Source organism: Peromyscus californicus, unplaced genomic scaffold (assembly GCF_007827085.1).
Source record: "Peromyscus californicus insignis strain IS unplaced genomic scaffold, ASM782708v3 Scaffold_2__1_contigs__length_46816999, whole genome shotgun sequence".
Taxonomy (NCBI): Eukaryota; Metazoa; Chordata; class Mammalia; order Rodentia; family Cricetidae; genus Peromyscus; species Peromyscus californicus.
The window spans coordinates 5,402,171-5,423,788 of record NW_026294540.1 but is presented as its reverse complement, the minus strand read 5'-3'; the positions used below and the strand labels follow the sequence as shown (position 1 = coordinate 5,423,788).

General features: G+C 46.9%; 1 protein-coding gene across 1 annotated transcript; it reads right to left on the bottom strand.

The window, feature by feature from the left end:
- Positions 1 to 241: 241 nt before the first annotated feature.
- Coq5 (coenzyme Q5, methyltransferase) lies at positions 242 to 16,914 on the bottom strand. The gene is made up of 7 exons (XM_052755116.1): positions 16,675 to 16,914; positions 13,699 to 13,848; positions 11,881 to 12,102; positions 7,611 to 7,717; positions 2,633 to 2,721; positions 1,589 to 1,700; positions 242 to 1,509 (listed from the first exon to the last, which is right to left on the bottom strand). The coding sequence occupies exons 1-7, from the start codon at positions 16,874 to 16,876 to the stop codon at positions 1,408 to 1,410; spliced, it is 984 nt and encodes a 327-aa protein (XP_052611076.1). The 5' UTR covers positions 16,877 to 16,914; the 3' UTR covers positions 242 to 1,407.
- Positions 16,915 to 21,618: the final 4,704 nt, after the last annotated feature.

Genomic DNA, 21,618 nt, shown 5'->3' with positions numbered 1-21,618 from the left:
AGATCCGCCTGGCTCTGCCTCCCGAGTGCTGGGATTATAGGCGTGCGCCACCACCGCCCGGCTGAGGTAAAAGCTTTTTGCTTTAGATGTAATTGAGATTTTTCAGCAGCCAAAAAGCTGCTTCACAAGACTAGAGTTGCACATTTGAACTGACACTTATGGATAATAGCAGGTCGGTTACAGTTTGGAAAGTTTTTCTCTACACCTGAATTTGGTTAGACACTGTTTTATCAGTTCAGAGGAGTGTGAAACTGCTTTATTGTTCATGTGAGTATGCATGTACAGGATAGAGGACAACTGGCAGCAGGTTTTCTACCACGTGGGTTCTGAGACTCAGACTTGACAGCAAGTCTATTCCATAATCCATCTTGCAGGCCTGTTGGTTTTTGTAACTGTCTTATGAAGCCCAGGCCAGCCTCAAATTCGCTATATAGCTGATGATAACCTCCAACTAATCTTCCTTGTTCACCTGCCAAATCCTGGAGCTGCAGATGTGCGACATCCCTCCTGGTTGTTTTAGTGTTTGTGACATTTGGTATGTGTTCCCTACTATCTGCAGAAAAGGGCATATTTTGGAGAGAGACTACAGTTAGGGTAATTGAGATTTGTATCTGTTTGAACAGGTAGAAATGTTTCCATAAACATTGAGTCCCTTTCCCTCTTTATGACCTGGCTGTATTTTTATTTGAAACCCACCAGGAATTTGGCCATCAAAGCCGTAGTTTATCCAACCAGATGACAGTTTCCAGCAACAGTCCCTAGAGCTGATGCAAGACAACATGGCTGGACATTGAGGGTTCTGGTCTAATTTGATCTGGCCCGGTTTTCTGTCAAGAGGCTGGTGGCTTTCAACTTTCATTTTCAGGTTCAGATGTGAGAAAACATGTTGCTATAGAAATGAAATTGGTTGGATGGTTTATGGAGTATCTCTTAGTGCCTGCTCCTGCCTGTTAATTTAAAAGCCAGTAGGATCCAGCTGGCTGAAAAACAAAATGCAGTTTTTAAGGTTTAGCGTTTTCTCGGATGCTCTTTACTGCTGTTCTGAAACATCTGTAGTTGGCTGTCTGAAAGCTGTTCAGTGACAGCCGAGGTCTTGTGAAATCTATGAATGACCCCTAGTGTGCTGGGCCAAAAAGCAACATCTGCAGCCCTTTCAGATACCCGACGATTGTGTTGTTGCCTTGCTTTGGTTGGTTTTTCAAGACAGGGTTTCTCTGTGTAGCCCTGGCTGTCCTGGAACTCACTTTGTAGACCAGGCTGGCCTCGAACTCAGAGATCAATGCAGATCATGAATCCAAGGTTTGACAGCCATAAGAGGAAACAGATGCTCAGCCAGGCTCATCGGGGAGACCATCTTCCAGTTCCAGGCTCAGCAGAAATGACTTCGTGCTGCACACAGAAAAGGAGCTAAAGTTTAAAGCCAGAATGAATGGCCACGATCCCTGTGGTCAGGCTTTCGTAGGTCACCTTCTGAAAGCCTGCAGCTTCAATCATCTCCTTGAACTCTTCCTAAAACACAAGAAAAGGCACATGGGATGCTTGGATTTCAGCCTTGGGGCCTTTGCTGTAAGTTACAAAAGCCCTGTACCTGATTTGGGAACTTCCGAATACTTTCCACAAGGTATTGATAGGACTTCCAGTCTCCTGCAATGACCTCACCAATGACAGGGATGACCTGGAAACTGTACAGATCATAAAGCCTTGAAAAAAAGAAAAAGAGGGACAAAGGCAAAGATTAGGATTTGTGTGCATTTCTGGGCACATTCCCTGGCCTCTTCACCAATAAAATAAGGAAAAGTGGAGGGTTAGGAGAGATGGCTCAGTGGTTAAGAATGCTTCCTGTAGCCAGGCATGGTAGTGCATGCCTTTAATCTCAGCACTTGGGAGGCAGAGGCAAGCAGATCTCTGTGAGTCTGAGGCTAGCCTGGTTTACATAGAGAGTTCCAGGACAGCCAGGGCTACAGAGTGAGACCCTGTCTTAAAAAAAAACTTTACAAAAATGTGCTTGGATCATCCCTTAATAGCAAGTCGGACCGTGTAAGCCAGGAGTCACTGACTCAGATGTCTACAGGGTCAAGCAAGTGCCTGAGACAGGCAAGTAGAGCAAAAGCAAGGCCTAGAGGCTGCAGCAAATGACAGAGCCTTCGTGAAGGAGTCTGCCAAGCTGGTGACGCATCTGATTTTCCCAATGAAGCTGGAAATCCAGGTCCTTAGGTAAAATTCCCGATTTTAAGTTTTTGGCTGGCTGGTGGGTATGAGATAGAGCCTCATCCTGTAGACTAGCCTGTCCTGGAACTCATTATATATACCAAGTGTTGAACTTGAAGAGATCCTCCTGCCTCAGCCTCCTGAGTGCTGGGATTACAGGTGTGAGCCACCACACCTGGCTATTACATTTCTTAAAATGACACATGAGTCAAACAAAATAAACCATGTGGGCTGGCTAACTCAGCCTCCGGCGTCTGCTGAGGCTCTTCTGGCCTAAGCATTGTCACTAAGGACTCACTGACCTCTACAAGCCCTGCCCTTTGGTGCCTCCACAGATGCCAGTAGCTTACTGCCATTTTCTATCTATTTTGGGGTGGGGAACCTTTGCTAGACAAGTTTATAAAGCCCTGTTATCAATGCTAACCTGGATACGAGAGGATCATTCACTTGGCTAAACTCCAGACAGAGAAACCGGCCTCCTGGCTTTAGGACGCGATGGGCTTCTTGGAGTGCCTGAGAGAAAGAGTGACAAGAAGATCCTCAGCACACCTCTCCGCAATTCCAAGGGTCAGAGGCTGGGTTAGTTTCTATGAGCACTGCGAACATTCCCCATAAACTCCCTTTTATATCCAGAGGAATCACAATGCAGAAACTACCCCATGTTACAGGCATTTGCTGCTCATGACCTGAGAAAGAAAGTTGCTCATGCAGGCAGACAGCACAGCTCCACGAAGACAAAGCTTAGAATTATGGGTTAGAGCCACAGTGGATAACCTCTTCCATGTAATGATTTTGATTAAAAACTTTTTTTTTTTTTGAGCTGAGGATCGAACCCAGGGCCTAGCAAGCGCTCTACCACTGAGCTAAATCCCCAACCCTTGATTAAAAACTTCTATTTTATGTGTATAGGTGTTGTGCCTGCATGTGTGCATCACTAGTGTGCCTGGTGCCTGCAGAGACCAGAAGAGGGCATCATATCCCCTGGAACTAAAATTAGAGACAGGTATGAGCTACCATGTGGGTCCTCTGGAAGGAAGAGCAACCACTGACCATCCTCCAGACCCCAACATAACAATTTTAATTAAAGGAATCTATCTGACAGAAAATGACATGTATGTGGATAATTCATTTTCTATGGGACAGAATGCGATGCATCTTTAACCATCGAGAGCCTTGTTAACATCATGGGAAATCTGCACAAACAGAACCTACTCAGCTATTGTAAAAGGAAGAAAGAAGAGTTTTAAGTGATAACATGGAGGAAAATCACCATATAAGCCAGACTAGTCACCCAGGCCTGTAATTCCAGCTGCTTGGGAGACTGCACAAAGGACTGGACTGTAAGTTCAAGGCCAGCCTGGGCTACAGGGTGAGTTTAAGGCCAGCTTAACTTAATGATATTACTAATAAGCATGTATAAAAGCCCTGGGTTCAATCTTAAGAGACACATACAAAATCACTGATTTTTGTGTGTGTGTGTGTGTGTGTGTGTGTGTGTGTGTGTATGTATGTTCCTTTAGAATGCTGGAGACTGAGCTCAGGGCCTTGCACATGTTAGATAAATTCTCTATCATTTAGCTGCAACCCCAGTACACATCTGGCCTTTTCCCTGGAACTTTCTCTGTAGACCAGGCTGGCTTCAAACTCAGAGCTCCGCTTGCCTCTGCCTCCTGAGGGCTGGGATTAAAGAGTGCACCACCACCGCCAGCTCCTCCTGCTTGTGTAGTGAGCACTTTACTGGGTGAGCCATCTCCTCAACCCCCGCTAAGCACTGGGGTTACGGGCATATGAAACCACACCTGACTGTAACAGACGCACTTAAAAGGCACAAAACATCTTTACAAATATACACAAGGAATATACACAAGGACTGTGTGGGAGAAGAGGCACCGAAAGGCTGGGAGATTAGTGTGGGCAGGAGGTTCTCACTGACAAAATCAACTTTGATCCTATTCAAAAGTATTTCATTTGAATCTTCCTTTTTTGTTTTTGTGAGATACATTTGCTGTGCCTGGCTATAGGACAAGAACTCATCACATAGACTCCTGTGGCCTTGAACTTGTAATGATGCCTCTCCTGCCTCCTGAGTGCTGGATCACAGGCAGGAGCCACAACTGGCAAAAACATGTTTCAATCAGAGCAAATAATAAACCTTTTATAGCTGCAGGATGGCCATAAAAACCAAGCTACAGAGCGGGTGCAGGCTGCCTAGCACCACAACAAACTGCAGAATATGTAGGGAAGGGTTGTTTAGCTTACAGTCTGGTAGGTTCCAGGCTGGGATGGGGGCACCTGGGAAGATGCACAGGATAGGTCTACATGGCAGATCGCCTCCAAGCCAAGAAGCAACAAAGAAAGACTGTTCTTCTTTTGTTTTTGAGACAAGGTCTCATACAAGAACCACATACCTGGCCTTGGTTATTGTAAATAGGTTCTATCAGGCCAGGAGAGACATGCCTTTAATCCTACCACTCTGCAACCAGAAGTAGGTGATCTACATAGTGAGTTTGAGGCCAGCCAGGGTAACAAAGTGAGACCTTTTCTCCAAAACAAGCAAACAAGACAAACCCACAGAAAACAAAAACAACAAAGACAGGCTCTATCTCTACAGCCAAGACTGGCCTGGAACTTGAGACCTCTGCTCCAGCCTCCCAGGTCCTGTGACTGCTGCATATGCCAACATGGCCGGCTTAGAGAACCACACTCTAGCAAATGATCAAACCCACAAAGAGGTTGCAAAGACCTCTGGTCTGCAGCCAGTGAGAAATTTCTATCTGAACTGGAGGGCACTTTAGTGGACTGAGCCCTTAGCCTGGAGGAATCTGTGGCAGTCCAAGCAGCTAGTATCAGAATTAAATTGGAGGGCACTCAGTGGCTATTTGCAGAGGATTATGTGGCATGGGAAAACCCCACATGACTGGTGTCAGAAACAGTGCAGAATGTGGGAGAGACAGAAAAATGTCCCCTACAGTAGCAAAGTAATTGTTTACAGGATTAATTTGTCTCTTTAGAGAGGGTCTTTTTGTTTGTTTGTTTGTTTGTTTGTTTGTTTGTTTTAAAGCTGGATGTGTAGCTCATGTCTGTAATTCTAGCATTTGGGAAACTGAAGCAAGATTGCTGCAAGTTCAAAGACAGCCTGGGCTACATAGTGAGTTCTAAGTCAGCCTGGGCTACAGAGGGAGTTCTAGGTCAGCCTGGGCTACATAGTGGGTTCTAGGTCAGCCTGGGCTACAGAGGGAGTTCTAGGTCAGCCTGGGCTACAGAGGGAGTTCTAGGTCAGCCTGGGCTACAGAGGGAGTTCTAGGTCAGCCTGGGCTACAGAGGGAGTTCTAGGTCAGCCTGGGCTACAGAGGGAGTTCTAGGTCAGCCTGGCCTTCAGAGGGAGACCCTTCTTCAAAATGAGGATTTTTGTTTTTTCAAGACAGGATATTGTTACATGGGTCTTGATGGCCTGGAATTCGCTATGTAGAAGAGGCCTCAAACTTAAAGCAATCCTCCTGCCTTTACAGAGTATTGCAAATATAGCCATATGCTATCACACCTGCCTACAAAGTGTTTTTTTTTTTTTTCCAATTAAAAAAATATAGCTGAGTGTGGTGCTGCACACCTTTAATCCCAGCACTTGGGAGGCAGAGGCAGGTGAATCTCTGAATTTGAGTACAGCCTGGTCTACAGAGTCAGTCATAGATATTAAGTTCTACGCCAGGACTACATATGGAAACCTTGTCCAAACAAACAAACAAACAAAGCCTACACACACATACATGTGTGTGTGTGTATACATATCTATATATGTCTATACCTACAGCTATACATACAGTGTGTGTGCACACATGAACATGCATGTGGACAGCAGAGAACAACTTGCAGGAGTTGATTCTGTCTTCTGCCACGTATTTCCTGGGGATTGAACTCAGTGTGTTAGGTTTGGTAGCAAGTGCTTTTATCCTGCACTTCTGATCATGGTTTCCAAGTAATGATACAGAGAGAGGGAGAGAGAGAAAAAACAAAAATAACAGGACAGGGAGAGAAGAGGAGGGAAGGGAGAAGGTGTAGAGAAACGCTAGACGGGTCAAGGCCCCCACACCGCCAGGAGGCATGCACACACTCAACTGACCTATGGGGTTCCCACAAGGCCCCACCTAAAGGTCCTCAGCACCTCTCAACAGCGCCACCCTCAGGTCTCTCGGAGAGTACTATATTCAAACCAGAGCAATCGCTACGAAGTCTCACCCAGAAGTAGAGGAGTCAGACAACAGGGCCCACATCCCAGAAAGGAAGCCAGTTCCTTGCATATGGTTTTTAAATGTCTGACAGAGTGCTCAGGAAGAAGTGAAGAGCTGAATCCTACTGAGAAATGAACATTCTCTTCCTGCTGTACAGGAACCATGTTCCCTTCTGCCCGTACAGCATCCAAGTGCCCCTTTCTATATCTGACCACGCTTCTGACCTGCAAACACACACACAGCTTCACAAGAGGAAACAGGAAATGCCACAGCAGGTCCAACCACGAAGAGAATGTAAGTGCCAACCTGAGCAACCATGAGCTGGCCTGTGGTTGGTTCAGGCTAAATTTTATGGCAACTTAGAAGAAAGTCCTGGGGCTGGAGAGATGGCTTCAGCACATAAATTCCCTTTTTCTGATACATTAACCAATTTTAGCTCTTAGTTGACCTCCTCCTTTACCACTCCCCTTTTGGGTTGTAAAAGAAAGCCTGACAGTCACTGCCTGAGGAAAACTCTTGTCTGCCTTTATGACCCTGTAAGAATTCAAGCCTGGTGACCTTGCTTTGGCTAGAGCACTGCTATTGCATGGGTACACAACTGTAAACCTCAGGGACTGAGAGAGGATTTTAACTGGAGAACTAGAAGAATGAAATGAAAGATGAGGAAGAGCCAGATGGGGAAGAATGAGATGAGAAAGACAAGATGGGGCAGAACTAAGATAAGAGAATTAAGATAGCACTTAGAGGGGACAGCAGATAAAGGTAGAGAGGAGGCAAGATAGGAGCTAGGCATGAGAACAGAACTGAGGTTGTGTAGATAGGATTTCATCCTAGAGGAATAAAGTAGATGGACAAAGACCTCGATGTACTTAGATTCTTTTCCCAAAAATAATTTGCGCCATTGTAGCTTCTCTTCTGGGCCCCTGGACCATAATAATATTCCAGACATACCACACACACACACACACACACACACACACACACACACACACACACAAATAAATACATTAAGGAGGAGGAGGAAGAGGAAGAAGAAAACTCTAAGCTTAAATAGTCACTCCTCTTAAGTACTAGGCCTAGAAAAGGATCTTTCCTGTCCTCACTTGGGGTAGGTCCACTCCAGGGGAACTGCTATCCTGAAAGTCACATGTATCCTGAGCATGCAGGTAATCATACCCGGTCAATGTGTGTGACATTCCGGATCCCAAAAGCAATGGTGTACACATCAAATTTGTCATCATCAAAGGGCAGTTCTTCAGCATCTCCCAATACCCATGCAAGTCCTGGAAGACAAAACCAGTTCTGGGTATAAGTCTAGGTAGCTGTTTCCCATGCACGGAGAAGTAGTGAATCTGAGGATTCTGTAGTAAGCCAAGTAAGAGAGTGAGTACCCTAGGCATCAATGTGTGTGGCTTGTGAAGGTGGTGGCGGTTCAGTGGCATAGAGCCCATGATACAAAGTCTGGGAAATGTCAGAACTGAAGTGAGAGAATTCGAGAACTGTGTGAAGGTGTGTTGCATTTGTTTATGCTGCATTTATTTAATGATGTAAAGATGTGTTGCTTTGCCTACCTAAGGCTCCTGATTGGTCTATAAAAAGCTGAATGGCCAATAGCTAGGCAGGAGAGCGATAGGTGGGACTGGCGGGCAAAAAAAACACATGGGAGGGAGAAGAGAAGAGAAAAAACAAGGGAGGAAGAGAGGGAGACGCCCAGGGCAGCCAGGCAGCCAGGCACAGAGCAGGACATACAGAATCAAAGACAGGTAAAAGCCCTGAGGCAAAACACAGATGAAGAAAAACAGGTTAAACTAAGTTATAAGAACCAGTGGGACAAGCATAAGATAAGGCCGAGCACTCAGAATTGATAAGAAGTCTCCGTGTCTTGATCTGGGGGCTGGAGGTCCAAGGAAGCCTGCTACATTTGGTGCGTGGGGCCTCCAGATTTGGTGTCAGAAGACGTCACATAGCTGCCTTCACTGGGGACAGCCACAGCTAGCATCTCTCTGTTTCAGGGCTGAGATCAATCACAGCCCGGGCACTCTGTTGTGCTGGGCGAATGCTGCCCTGAGCTACCACGTTTACCCTAAAGCAATTGTTTTGCAGCCAGGTGCTTCATAGGTAGCACTGTGGTGAAGAGCAAAGGTCTTAAGGTTTTACTTATTCGTTCATTTTTTTTTTTTTTGGTTTTTTTTCAAGACAGGGTTTCTCTGTGTAGCTTTGCGCCTGTCCTGGAACTCACTTGGTAGCCCAGGCTGGCCTCGAACTCACAGAGATCCGCCTGGCTCTGCCTCCCGAGTGCTGGGATTAAAGGCGTGCGCCACCACCGCCCGGCTATTCGTTCATTTTTTAATGGTTTTCAAGACAGGGCTTCTCTGAGGAGCCCTGGCTGTCCTGGAACTCACTACATGGACTAGGCTGGCCTCGAAATCACAAAGACCCACCTGCCACAACCGCCCGGCTCCAGCTTTCTTTTAACTTTTCATTTTGGGATGAATTTAACTAAACTGCCCAAGCCTAAGCAGGAATGAACTCACTCAGGCCCAGGCTGGCCTGGAATTTTTGATTCTCTTGCCTCAGATTCCCAAACAACTGGGATTGCAGGACTGAATCATTGGCCTGACTTTAAGTTCAGAACTCATGAGGGTAGCCATGTTCTGAAGGACATTGATTTGGATCTAACATAATTCATTAAAGACCAGCAAGGCAGCTCTGTGGAAAAGGTACTGTCACCAAGACTGACACCGGAGTCTGATTCTTGGAAACAATCACTTCTCCACACTGTTCTTTGACTTCCACAAAACACGTTTGTGCACACACACATACAGGCACACAAAAACACACTTGTGCACACACACATACAGGCACACAAAAACACACTTGTGCATACACACATACAGGCACACAAAAACACACTTGTGCACACACACATACAGGCACACAAAAACACACTTGTGTATACACACATACAGGCACACAAAAACACACTTGTGCACACACGTATAAGCACACAAAATACGTGAATTAATGTAAAAAAAACCCAACACTGTCAAATAAACTTCACGGGAAGCTACTATTTTGGACTATGCTCCTATGCTAGGTCCAATAGACCAGACTGAAACTCACAATGAAATTCTCGTGCTCAAGTTCCTACATCCACATGGAAAATGACCCACTGTGAGACCTGAGGACTAGCACAGCTCCTCCAACTTTAACCCTACAAGAAGGAAGGGACAGCTGGGAACGTTCTGCTGTTAACCACTCACTGCTCTTCTAGACTCATCTACAGAGAAGGCAACCCTGAAACAGCCAATCGGCTTTTGATTCTCCCGTCTGCTTTCTCTAGTCTTTATCTCTTTATAAATCCAACCTCTTGGTCATTCAAACCTTTTTTTGCGGGGAGGAGGTTTCAAGACAGAGTTTCTCTGTGTAGCCCTGGCTGTCCTGGAACTCGCTCTGTAGTCCAGGCTGGCCTCGAACTCACAGAGATCCGGCTGCCTCTGCCTCCCAAGTGCTGGGATTAAAGGCGTGCACCACCACTCAGATTGGAAACCTTTTTAGAGTTTATGTCTAATTGGCTACATGTGGAATAATGTTAGCAAAGGACAGATTCCAATCATCTAGCTCAAAGGGTTTTGTTGTTGTTTGTTTGTTTTTGTGTATATGTGTGTGAGTGTACCTGAGTGTGTGTAAGCGCACCACATATGTACAAGAGCCCACAGAGGTCAGAAGAGGGTGCTGGAGCCCCTGGAACTAGGGTTTTACCAGTTGTAAGCTGCCGTTTGGATGCTGGGAACCCACTGCAAGAACAACCCGCTCTCTCAGGGGCTGAGCCACCTCTCCAGTCCCTGGCTTAAAGGCTGGAAGTGGCTGTGTTTTCATTGCATAATCAGGCAGGTAGCAGTAGGACCACCAGGGGCTCAAGGCCAGCCCTGACTGCTAGCCTGGGTAATGTGACATCTCGTCTCAAACAACAACGGGTTCCTAGACAGGTCCATAGCCACACTACATTGCCCATCGTCTCACTGTTCTCCATTCTTTACGGCCAAGCACCAGACAAGGGAAATACATCTGTCCGCAGGAGGAAGACACGCAGTGCCTTTGTCTAGTCTGCCTTCTGACGAGTGTGGACAGCTAACAAAGGAGTCCTTCATCGTCAAGGCCAAGTGGGCTGCAGTTCGTCTAGGCAGCTCCTTCCTGGTGTGTGAGGAGGAGGAGAATAATTGGCCTAAAATAACCAGACATTCATAGTGGGCAAGGGAAGCAGAGAAATGCTGACACTGCCCAGAGTGTTGACAGAGGACTTTTTGTGATAGGCCCTTGTCTCTCTGGCCGCCTGTACTGCCTGGGCGGTGTGGAAGAGGGCAGTCCAGCGGTCGGGCAAGCTGTCAAGAGGGTGCAACATGCAGGGTCACCAGTGAACGTGCAATATTCAGGGTAAACTTTTGTTGTTGTTGTTGTTTGAGACGGTTTCACTATGTGGCCTGGACTGGCTGGGGACTCACTATATAGAGTTCTCACAAAGATCTACCTGGTTCTGCCTTCCAAGTTCTGGGATTAAAAGTATGTACCACCATGCTTGGCTAGGGCAAGTGTTTTGAAACATTCAGTGGCCAGAGGTAAAATCAGTGGCAGCGTAGTGAGCATGTGCAAGAACCTGGCTTCAATTTCCAGTGCTGAAAAAGGCATTTAAAGAGAGAGAAAAATTGTGTGACTTAAGAAGCTCCTGCTATGAATTCAAGGCCAGCCTGGTCTAGAGTTAGTTCCAGGCTAGCCAAGACTATACATAGTTAAGACCCTGTCTCAAAACAAAACAACAAAACCAACAACTTGAAGGAGACTTCTAGGGCCAGTGAGATGGCTCAGTGGGTAAAGGGGCTTGCTGCCAGACCCAGTGACATGAGTTCAATTCCCAAGATTCCATGGTGGAAGGAGAGAACCAACCCCCACAAATTGTCTTCTGACCTCCACAGGAGTGCTATGGCACCAGCATAGTACCCCCTAGCCCTGATTAAATAAAAACCCTAATTTTAAAAGGTAACAATGGCTGGGAGATGGCTCAGCAGTTAAGAGCACTGGCAGCTCCTCCAGAGGACCTGGGTTTGAGTCCCAGCACCCAGCTGGTTTACGACCATCTATAACTCCAGTTCTAGATCTGATGCCCTCTTCTGCTCTCTGTAGGTACCAGGCACCCATATGCTGCAGAGATATATGTGCGATTTAAAGACTGTACCAATTTAAAAAAAATTACAACAAAAAAAGAAGATCCTTAAGCACTTTGGGCCACTGCTCATCAAGCTTAGTCTGCGACTCCGATTCTGGAGCAACACCACCTCTGAGCTGTGCTCAGCCACATAAGCCACCTTCAGCTCCCGCTGACTGGAACATCGCGTGCATCACCTTCCTCTGTAAACGTGCAAACAATGCCGGGGTCTGCTGAGGGACTCACCCGCCGTGTGTCCTTGGTCCAGGGCTTTCTGCTGTCCAACCTTTAGCATCTCCCTGTTGATGTCACAGACTGTGACAAGCGAACCACCCAAGGGATCCTCTTCATTCTGGTACTTTTTGGCAATTTCTTCCCAGGATAAATTTTGCTGAGCCCTTAACTGCCTCTTCCGTTTCCTCTGATGCTGAGCCTGAACACACCGAAGGAACCGGAATGCAATGTCGCCTGCGGGAAGTCAAGAGAAGGAAAGATACAAATGAAACCAGCCAGTCAGTACCCCCAGCCCCAAGAGCGGATGCAGAGAGGGGTGTGGTCGCGGAAGGATGCTTCTGCTCCTTTCAGTAGAAACCGGTTCCCACTCCACCCCCAAAAGGACGTGTCTATACTGTCTAGGCTGGCCTTCAACTCCTGATCCTCCACCTATGGTCTCCTGGGCTGGGATTATAGATGCATGCGACCATTCCTGAGTTAAACTAAACCCTTCTCCTTCCTTCTTTCCCCCCTTTCTTCCTCCCCTCCCCTCCTTCATTTCTTTTGTGACACTGTTTCGTGTAGCCCAGTCTGGCCATGAGCTCACTAAGTAGCTAAGGATGATTCTGACCTCCTGGTCCCCCTGCCTCTACTTCCTGAGTACTGGGATTACATGTGTACACCACACAACTGGTACTTAAAATAGTTTTAAGGTTAAGGGCTACTGGTGTGGCTCAGTTGGGAGAGTGCTTGCCTAGCACACACAAATCAAGGGGCTCCATGCCTAGCATGGCATACACCAAATACACCAAGCGTGGTGGTGCATGCCTGCAGTCCCAGCACTTGGGAGGTGGAGGAAAGAGGATCAAGGCAGCCACAGCCATGTAATGAGTTTGAAGTCAGCCTGTGGTACATGAGACCCGTGGTACATGAGACCCGTCTCAAAAAAAAAAGCCACTCACAGCAGCACATGCCACTACTTGGGAGGCACGTGGATGATCTTTGTGTTAAAAGGCCTGCCTGATCTATATAGCAAGTTACAGGTCAGCCATGGCAACATAGTAAGACCCTGTCTCTAAAAAACAAAACAAACAAACAAAAAAAGCAAAGACTTGCAAAAGTAGTATGAGTTGTATGTACTCTAAAGCACTGAGTCACTTCTCCAGCCCCTATTTGTTTGGTTTTTGAGACAGGGTCTTGATCTGTAGCCCAGACTGGCCTCGCATGCACTATGGAATCCAGGCTGGCTTTGAATCTACTTGGCTCCTCCTGCCTCAGCCTCCCAAATGCTGAGATTAAAGGCTTTCTGATGTACACTTTCTTGGCACTTTTCTCCCCAGGTGCTCAGTGTGCAACAAGAAACAAAGGCCACAGTATGCTTTGATGTCTGATGTGCAAGTGGGTACGGAGGAAGGCAGCCTGAAAAGCTTGTGTCCTAAACAGCTTGTGTAATGTGAGAAAAGGCTTCTCTCCAAACAGAAGGAGAGTGGATTAAAGGCCAAACAGAAGATAAAACGGGCTGGGGAAAAGCTCCGTGACACAGCACTTAACTACGCCCTGGGTTCTGAGCATTGAGGAGGAAAACCTAAGCAAAAAACAAGCTGGGCATGCTGCCCACGGGCTGGGCATGCTGCCCTGGGGATGTGATCCCAGCACTTGGGAGGCAGAAGCAGGAGGGCCTTAGAAAAGCGCCAGGCACAAAGCTGCTCTGGACCGACATGCTTGCCCTTTCTCAGAAGTTAGCTGCACACTGATCCTTCGGTCACCACCGTCAGCCCAAGAGGCAGCCCACTCCTACAGCAGACAGGTCTAACACTCAGCCTTCCCCAAGGACACCAAATAGGGCGTTACCTGTGCCTCCAGCCACATCAAGCAGTTGGGTCCCAGGCAATGGGTGCATTTTCTTGATCAGCAAATCTTTCCAAGCACGATGGATGCCGAGACTCATCATGTCATTCATCACATCATACTTCTTGGCTACACTCTCAAACACCTGGTAGACTGGGGTGGGACAGACACACTGTTATCAACAGGATTAATATGGGGAAAATCTAAATGAAAAAGACAAAGGGAGGCTTTCCCTCTTGAAAGTGCCTGTCTTTGCAAGGAGATGCTACGCCACAATGCTTGATACCTGAGATGCACCTTAACATTATGTTTCCCCTCTCGTGGTGCTGGGGATGGAATCCAGGGCCTTGCACATGACAGGTAGGACCCTATTACTGAGTGACTTCTCCAGACCCCAACACCACCCTGCATCAAATGCTTAAAGGTGTACAGGAGAAGCCAACCTCTTTCCTAATGTCCAACATCACCGTTCAAACAGGGTGTTGGGTTAACTGTGAGTATGCGCGTGAAACACAAGCTTCACGGAGTTTTCATTTCATGACTCATGATGAAAATAAGAGGTGTATGTAATAATCAGTGACCAGTTATGTCATCTACTTTATAGACTGCAGGCTGATGTGTGTCATCATGGATGGGTTAATCAGTTTACACTCATTCATGTCAGAGCATAATAGTTCTGCTGTTTCCTGGTCTCTCGGTGACAAACCAATATGGCATGCTTAGCTCAATGAAGGAGGAAATTGAGCAACAGAAACGAAAAGACCAGAGGAATGAGGTTCAGATCAGTGAGCAGGACTAAAGCCCTGAATTTAATCCCAGCACTGCAAAACACAAAAAGCAAACAACAATAGCAACAAGGAAGAATGATGGGGGAATGTCCTTCTGTATGCTGTGAAAACATGCTGCTCTGCCTGGGTGGTAAATAAAGCCATTGGGCCTACGGCAAGGCAGCTTAGAGGCAGGTGGGGAATCCAAACAGATAGGAAGAGAAAGGAGAGGAAAAAGCAGGCGCCAGCTGCCACCAAAGCAACAACATGCCAGCAGACCGGTAAGCCACGGCCATGTGGCAACTTACAGATAAATAGAAATAGGTTAATTTCAGATATAAGAACTAGATAACAAGAAGCCTGCCATGGCCATAGTTTTAAAATAATATTTGGAGCTGAGGATTTAGCTCAGTGGTAGAGTGCTTGCCTAGCAAGCGCAAGGCCCTGGGTTCGGTCCTCAGCTCTGGGGAAAAAAAAAAAATATTAGCCTGTGTGTGTTTATTTGGGTTGGAGCAGTGGCAGGACCGGCGGATGAGAGAGATTTGTCCTGACTGCAGGCCAGGCAGGACACAGAAAAACTTTCAGATACAGAAGAGTGCATCGCACAAGTGGAAAGGGACAGTGAGGGGAGCGGAGTGAGAATGCAAGCATGCAGTGCAGTTGCAAGCATAAGAGGTGACTGTGTGGGCACACGCTGCTGGGGCCCAAGAGCCTCCAGACACACAGCACAGGGAGCTTGTGAGGGCAAACTTCGTAACCTAGGTGAGGCCAACCAGGTTCAGATGTGTCAGAGCAGAAGCAGCAGGAAATAAAATCACGGGGCCAGGGAGGTGGCTCAGTGGGTGGAGCACCTGCCTCCAAGCCTGAAGATGTGAGGTTGAGCCCCAGGACCCATATGGCAAAGGAGAGAACTGACTCCTGCAAGTTGTCCTCTGACCTCCACCGAGCCCACAGACATGCACACACACAATCAAATGTGATAGAGTTTTTCATAACTTCCATAAAGGGGTTCTTAGAGATATTTCATGATGTTGAAAGCACAAGAGCTAGAAGCTGACCAAGCCACCTCTCCATCCCCTAACAAAAAGCTTAGCATGGGGTTAATGGCAATTTGCCAAGTCATAGGAAACACACTTAACCCCTACTGTAAGCTTTATGACAAGGGAACAGTGTTCAAATTGCTCCTGGTAACTTTTTGGTTTTGTTTTCGTTTTTTTTTTTTTGTTTGTTTGTTTGTTTGTTTTCGAGACAGGGTTTCTCTGTGTAGTTTTGGTGCCTTTCCTGGATCTCGCTCTGCAGACCAGGCTGGCCTCGAACTCACAGAGATTCACCTGGCTCTGCCTCCCAAGTGCTGGCTGTGTGTGTGTTTTTTAAAGGGGAGGGAATGGTGCCATTCCTTAGTAAGAAACTGTGTTAGAGTGGTAGTTCTCCCACTTATTAGCAATTTTATATCTGTCTCTGTAGAGACAAGCTCTCACTATCTGAAGCTGGCTTCAAATTCCAGGTATAGTAGAGAACTACCTTGAACTTCTAATCCTCCTGCATCCACCTCCCAAGTGCTGGGATCCCCAGTGCACACCACCACACACAACTGAGCCTAGGGAGTGAGAGGCAAGAAGCACCGTACCCACTGAGCGACACTCCCAGCCCCTGACTACCACTTTAAATCGTGCAAGTTCTTGCTTAACCTCAACTCTGTTCCCCAAGTGAGGGATTAACAACAGTCACTCATGGGAAACTGAAGTGAGAAGTGGGGGGTGGGGCGTGGGGGTTGAGAACGTCTACACGGCGCCTGGCGGAGGGCAACCTCGAAGTCGGTGAGAGTTAAGGATGCTGCGGTGGCGCACGCCTTTCATCCCAGCCTTCAAGAGGCAGAGGCAGGTGCGTCTCTGTGAGTTCGAGGCCAGCCTGGTCCACACATCAAGCTCGAGGACAATCAAGGAGAGACATAGGGAGTCAAAAGAAAAAGAAGAAAGAGGGCGTGTGGCAAGGTGTAGCGTCGCGAATGCCTGCGTCCCCAGTCAAGACTCGAAGAGTGTGGGAAGTTGAGTCTGGGAGGTGGGTACTCCTCGGAAGTCAGGACTGCAGGAATGAATGTAAGGACTAACATCCCCAGGGCTAACGGGGCATTAGATCCACCCTCAGGCGGGTAAAGGAACCCGACTCGGTGACAGACAGGTCCGTCCATCCGCCCTCTGGCCCGGTCGGTCACCTCGGCCGCCTTTCTCCTCCTCCGACACAGTCTCGAACCCGAAGTGCGTCTCCGCGGCCCGCTTCTCCTGGGACAAGGACCGCGCACTCAGCGTGGCTCCGGGCCAGGATCGATGAAACCCGGGCAGCCTGCAGCCGCCCGCCGCCCGCAACCACCCGCGGCAGCAGTAGCGCCAGAGACCGCAGCTCCTGGGGGCCGCCATCTTGATTTCCCGGCGACCGCGGGCGGAGAGCACGTCGGGTTGCGTCACCAGACGGGGGACGGCTGCCGGCAGGAGTCAGAATTAGTGGAACGCGCCCGAAAAAACGCCTGTCGCGAAGGCGTCATGTTTGGTGTAAGGGTTTGAAAACGTGAAAGCCTTTCCTGTGTTCCCTAACAGAATTTAGAATCCACCAGGAATTGAGGAGAGCTCGGTGTGAGACCATAGTTGTGTTTCAGTGGCTTTATTTACATCCTGCCAACCAGTACCTCTGCATCCCGAGTGATAGAGTGCTCTACCAAGTCCTGCAACTCGGGTTTTTCTGGTGCAGAATCTGGCTGAAATGGGAGGCATGTTGTAGTTAAAAGACCAAGATTACGTGATCAAAAGATGTGTGTGTGTGTGTGTGTGTGTGTGTGTGTGTGTGTGTGTGTGTGTGTGTGTGTATGCCTGTGAGTCTATGAGGGGTTTTTGTTTGTTTGTTTGTTTTAATGTGAGTGCAGGTTACTGGGGAGCCCAGAGGCATCCAATATCTTCTTGGCGCTGTAGTTGTAGATAGGTGAGCCTACTAATCTGGGTGCTGGTGACCAGACTCCTGCGTTCCGCCAGAGTGGTATGCATCATAGCAGGTGGGCCATCCTTCCAGCGCCTTAAGTGTCTTAATTCTGGAACTAGCTTACATAGTCTAGAGTGGACTTGAACTCATAATATTCCTGGTTCAGTTTCTTCCTGAGGGCTGAGAACACAAACCTGTGCTACTCCCACCCCTTTTTAGTGGCTTTTGGGATTGAACCCAGGTCCTTGTGCGTGCTTGGCCAATGTTGTACCACCGAGCTATATATATATAATATATATATATATATATATTTTATATATATATATATATATCTCCTAGTGCTTTTTAAATGTATTTAAAGTTTTTGTTGTTGTTTTCTGTTTTTCAAGACAGGGTTTCTCCGTGTAGTGCTGACTGTCCTGGATCTTGCTCTGTAGACCAGGCTGGCCTCAAATTCACAGAGATCCACCTGCCTCTGCCTCTAAGTGCTGGGATTAAAGGTGTGTGCCACCACTGATTGGAATATTTGATTTTTAAAATTTCATTATTTGTGTCTTTTTGATGTGTGTGTGTGTGTGTGTGTGTGTGTGTGTGTGTGAACGTGCATGCTCTTACACACAGGCATGCAAGTGCCAAGGTCCATGTGTGGAGGTTGAGAGATGACTTTCAGGAGTCAGTTCTCCAGGGGCTCCGGGAATTGAACTCAGATCCTTAGGCTGGGCTCCCACAGCAAGCACTTTGACCTAGGAAGCCATCTTGGCAGTCCTCGTCTTTTATTTGGAGATAGATTTTTCACTAAGTTGGTGAGGCCTTGAGCTTACTTTGTCACCCTACAGGCTTTGAACCTTTGACCTTCCTGGCAGGTGGAATTAAAGGCCTGCATCACGAGGCATGGCTTCCTTTTATTTTTATTTTTATTTTTTTTTACGGAAAGGATAAGACATGATAGACCATCTTGTGCAAAAGCGAGGATAGAGGCTGCCGGATTTTGCTTGAATTTCTTTTTCTGTTTTAATTCCCCCCTTTTTAAATGTATATTTTCTGTAAATATTTCACAAAGAGAAAGTGCCAAGGATACTAAGAAACTAATTTGAAATGAAAAGTCTCTTCTTGGTTTAATATAGCCTGGCAGATGGACACCTACTGCTTTGGGATTCTTTTCCCCTCTCTTCCATTTTTATGAATGACAGAAGGAAGAAATTATTCATCCACACACTTAGAATTCTCATGTCTTTGTTATGTGAAATAAAGTTTCATCACAGAATTTTAGTACTCCCGGCGTATCTAGTTATATGTAAGAGTGGACCTTAGGATTTTGGGCTGTTCCTTCTGGACATCACATTACATTTTCCAACTGAGGTTGTAGTGTGTGTGTGTGTGTGTGTGTGTGTGTGTGTGTGTGTGTGTGTGTACATGATGGTGAAGCTCTGTAATCCCAGATACTTCACAGGATGCTGAGGTAGAAGAATCCCAAATTCAAGTTTAGCAGTGAGACCCTGTCTCAAAATAAAGAGCAGAAAAAGATTGAGGTAAAGTAATGCCTAGCATGTCCAAGGCTCTAAGTTCAATACCCAAAATCCTTCGCCACGTTCAAACAAAAGAGCAAAGCCAAACAAAAACTGGGAGATCATTGTTTGAAAGGCCAAGGCAGGAATGTCAAGAGGTCAAACAGGCTGTGGTGTTGCACATCTTTGATCTCAGCATTCCAGAGGCAGAGGCAGAGGCAGGAGGATCCTTGTAAGTAAAGATAAGAGGCCAGCCTTATCTACAGAGCGATTTACAGACTCGGGACATGATGACAAAAAGGAGCTGATGGAGGGCATTTCAGAGGGAGAGGGAAAGGTTTATTTTTATTTTATGTGTATTAATATTTGGCTTGCATGTATTTAAGTGCCTTCCACTTGTGTCTGGTGCTCTCAGAGGCCAGAAGGGGGCGGGGCGCCCGACACTTGGAAACTGGAACTAGGGGATGGTTGCCAGCCACCCAATGTGGATGCTGGTAACCAAATCCCATCTGCAAATGCTCTTAACCACTAAGCCATCTCTCCAGCCCCATTACAGGAGACTCTTTCTAAACGATACTTGTAGGCCAGTGATATGGCTCAGAGCATAAAAGTGCTCCCTGCCAAGGCTGACAATCTGAATTCTATCACGGTAGGAGAGAACTGACTCCCACAAGTTGTCCTCTTATTGTATATGTGAACCATGGCACATGTCCCCATAGTCGTGTTCACACACACACAAAACATACCTACATAAATAAATGCAACCATCTTTAAAAACCTCTTTCCTGGCAATGGTGGTATACACCTTTAATTCCAGCACTCAGGAGACACAAGCAGGTGGGTGTTTGTGATTTTGAGGTCAGGCTGGTTTATATAGAGAGTTCCAGGCCAGCTAGGACCACAAAGTGAGACCCTGTCTCAAACAAACAAAAAACAAACAAACAAAGTCTAGGAGTCTGGTGAGATAGCTCAGGCTGGTGAGGTAGCTCAACAATTAGCGGGACTAGCTGTTCTTCTAGAGGACCAGGGTGCTGTAGCTCCAATGCCAGGAGATCCAGTGCCCTCTTCTGGCCTCTAAAGGCACTGCACGCACATGGTGCACAGACACACAAGCTGGTAAAATACCTATACACATCAAAACGAAATAACAAACAAAAAAACTGAAAATTATACTCTTACTGGTCTGCCTTCTGCTTTAAACTGTGATTCACTCCGTACTATATAATATCTCAATACTATATGATAATAAGGAACCAGAGAGATTCAAATTAGAGTCTAATTCCTGCTTTTTTTCTTTTTTTTTTTTTGACACAGGGTCTTACCATGTATCCCTGGCTGGCCTGAAACTTAGAGAGCGCTATCTGCCTCTGCCTCAAGATGTATTTCTACTATTTATAAATTGTGTGTGTGTGTGTGTGTGTGCGTGTGTGTGTGTGTGTGCATGTACCTGTGTGTGGGTCTGTGCACATGAGTGCAGGTGCCTCTACAGACTAGAAGAAGGCATTGGGACCCCTGGAGCTGGAGTTCCAGGGGGCTGTGGGCTAACCCAATAGAACTCAACAGAACTCAGGTCCTCTGGAAGAACAGTACAGTCTCTTAGCCATTGAGCCATCTCTCCAGCCTCCGATCCATGTGGTATTATTCCCCCCCCCATGATACTGGGGTTCAAACTCAGAGCTTTGCCCACGCAGGTACCCTCCCACTAAGCTGTACGGTCTTTCTCTCTTGTATGAGACATGGTCTCGCTATGTAGCACAGGCTAGCCTTACATTCTGTGTTGCCTGTTTTGGTTTCTTGAGTATTAGGACTACAGGCATGTGCCAATCTGGCTATCATTTGTACACCATTGCTAAAATTCCACTCATTAGCTGAGGGAGTAGCTCAGAGGTAGGAAACCTGATTGAGGGGCTGGAGTGATGGCTCAGTGGTTAAGAGCACCAACTGCTCTACCAGAGGACCTGGGTTCAATTCCCAGCACCCACATGGCAGCTAATAACTGTCTGTAACTCCAAGATCTGACACCCTCACACAGACATACATGCAGGTAAAACAATAATGCACATAAAATAAATTGTTAAAAAAAAAAAAAAAAAAGAAAGACCCCAGCACTCGGGAGGCAGACAGGCGGATCTCTGTGAGTTCGAGGCCAGCCTGGGCTACCAAGTGAGTTCCAGGAGAGGCGCAAAGCTACACAGAGAAACCCTGTCTCGAAAAACAAAACAAAACAAAAAAAAAAAAAAAATGAAAGAAAGAAAACCTGATTGAGTGTGTGGGGCCCTGGATTTGATCCCTAATACCATTAAAGAAAAAATGGTGTTCTGTGTGTCACGTGTCTTCCACCTGGCACCAAGAAGTCCTTCTGTGCCCCTCCAACCTGTTCTCAATGAACTGTATTACGTTGTTTCTTTCTTACTGATTTTTACATCTGAATGCGGCATGCGTGCATTATGAATGTTTTCACACATATGCACGTCTGTATGGGGTTCTGAGGCCGGCGTTGGGTGTCTCCCTCCATGACTCTCCATATTCTTTGCTGAGTCAGGGTCTCTAGGTGGACTCACCATTTCAGCTAGTCTGGCTAACCAGTCTGCTCTGGGGATTTCTCTGCCTCCTGTTGCAGGCGGACCATCACACTCCACTTGGCTTTTTAGAAATGCTTGTGTATGGGTGTTTTACCTGTATGT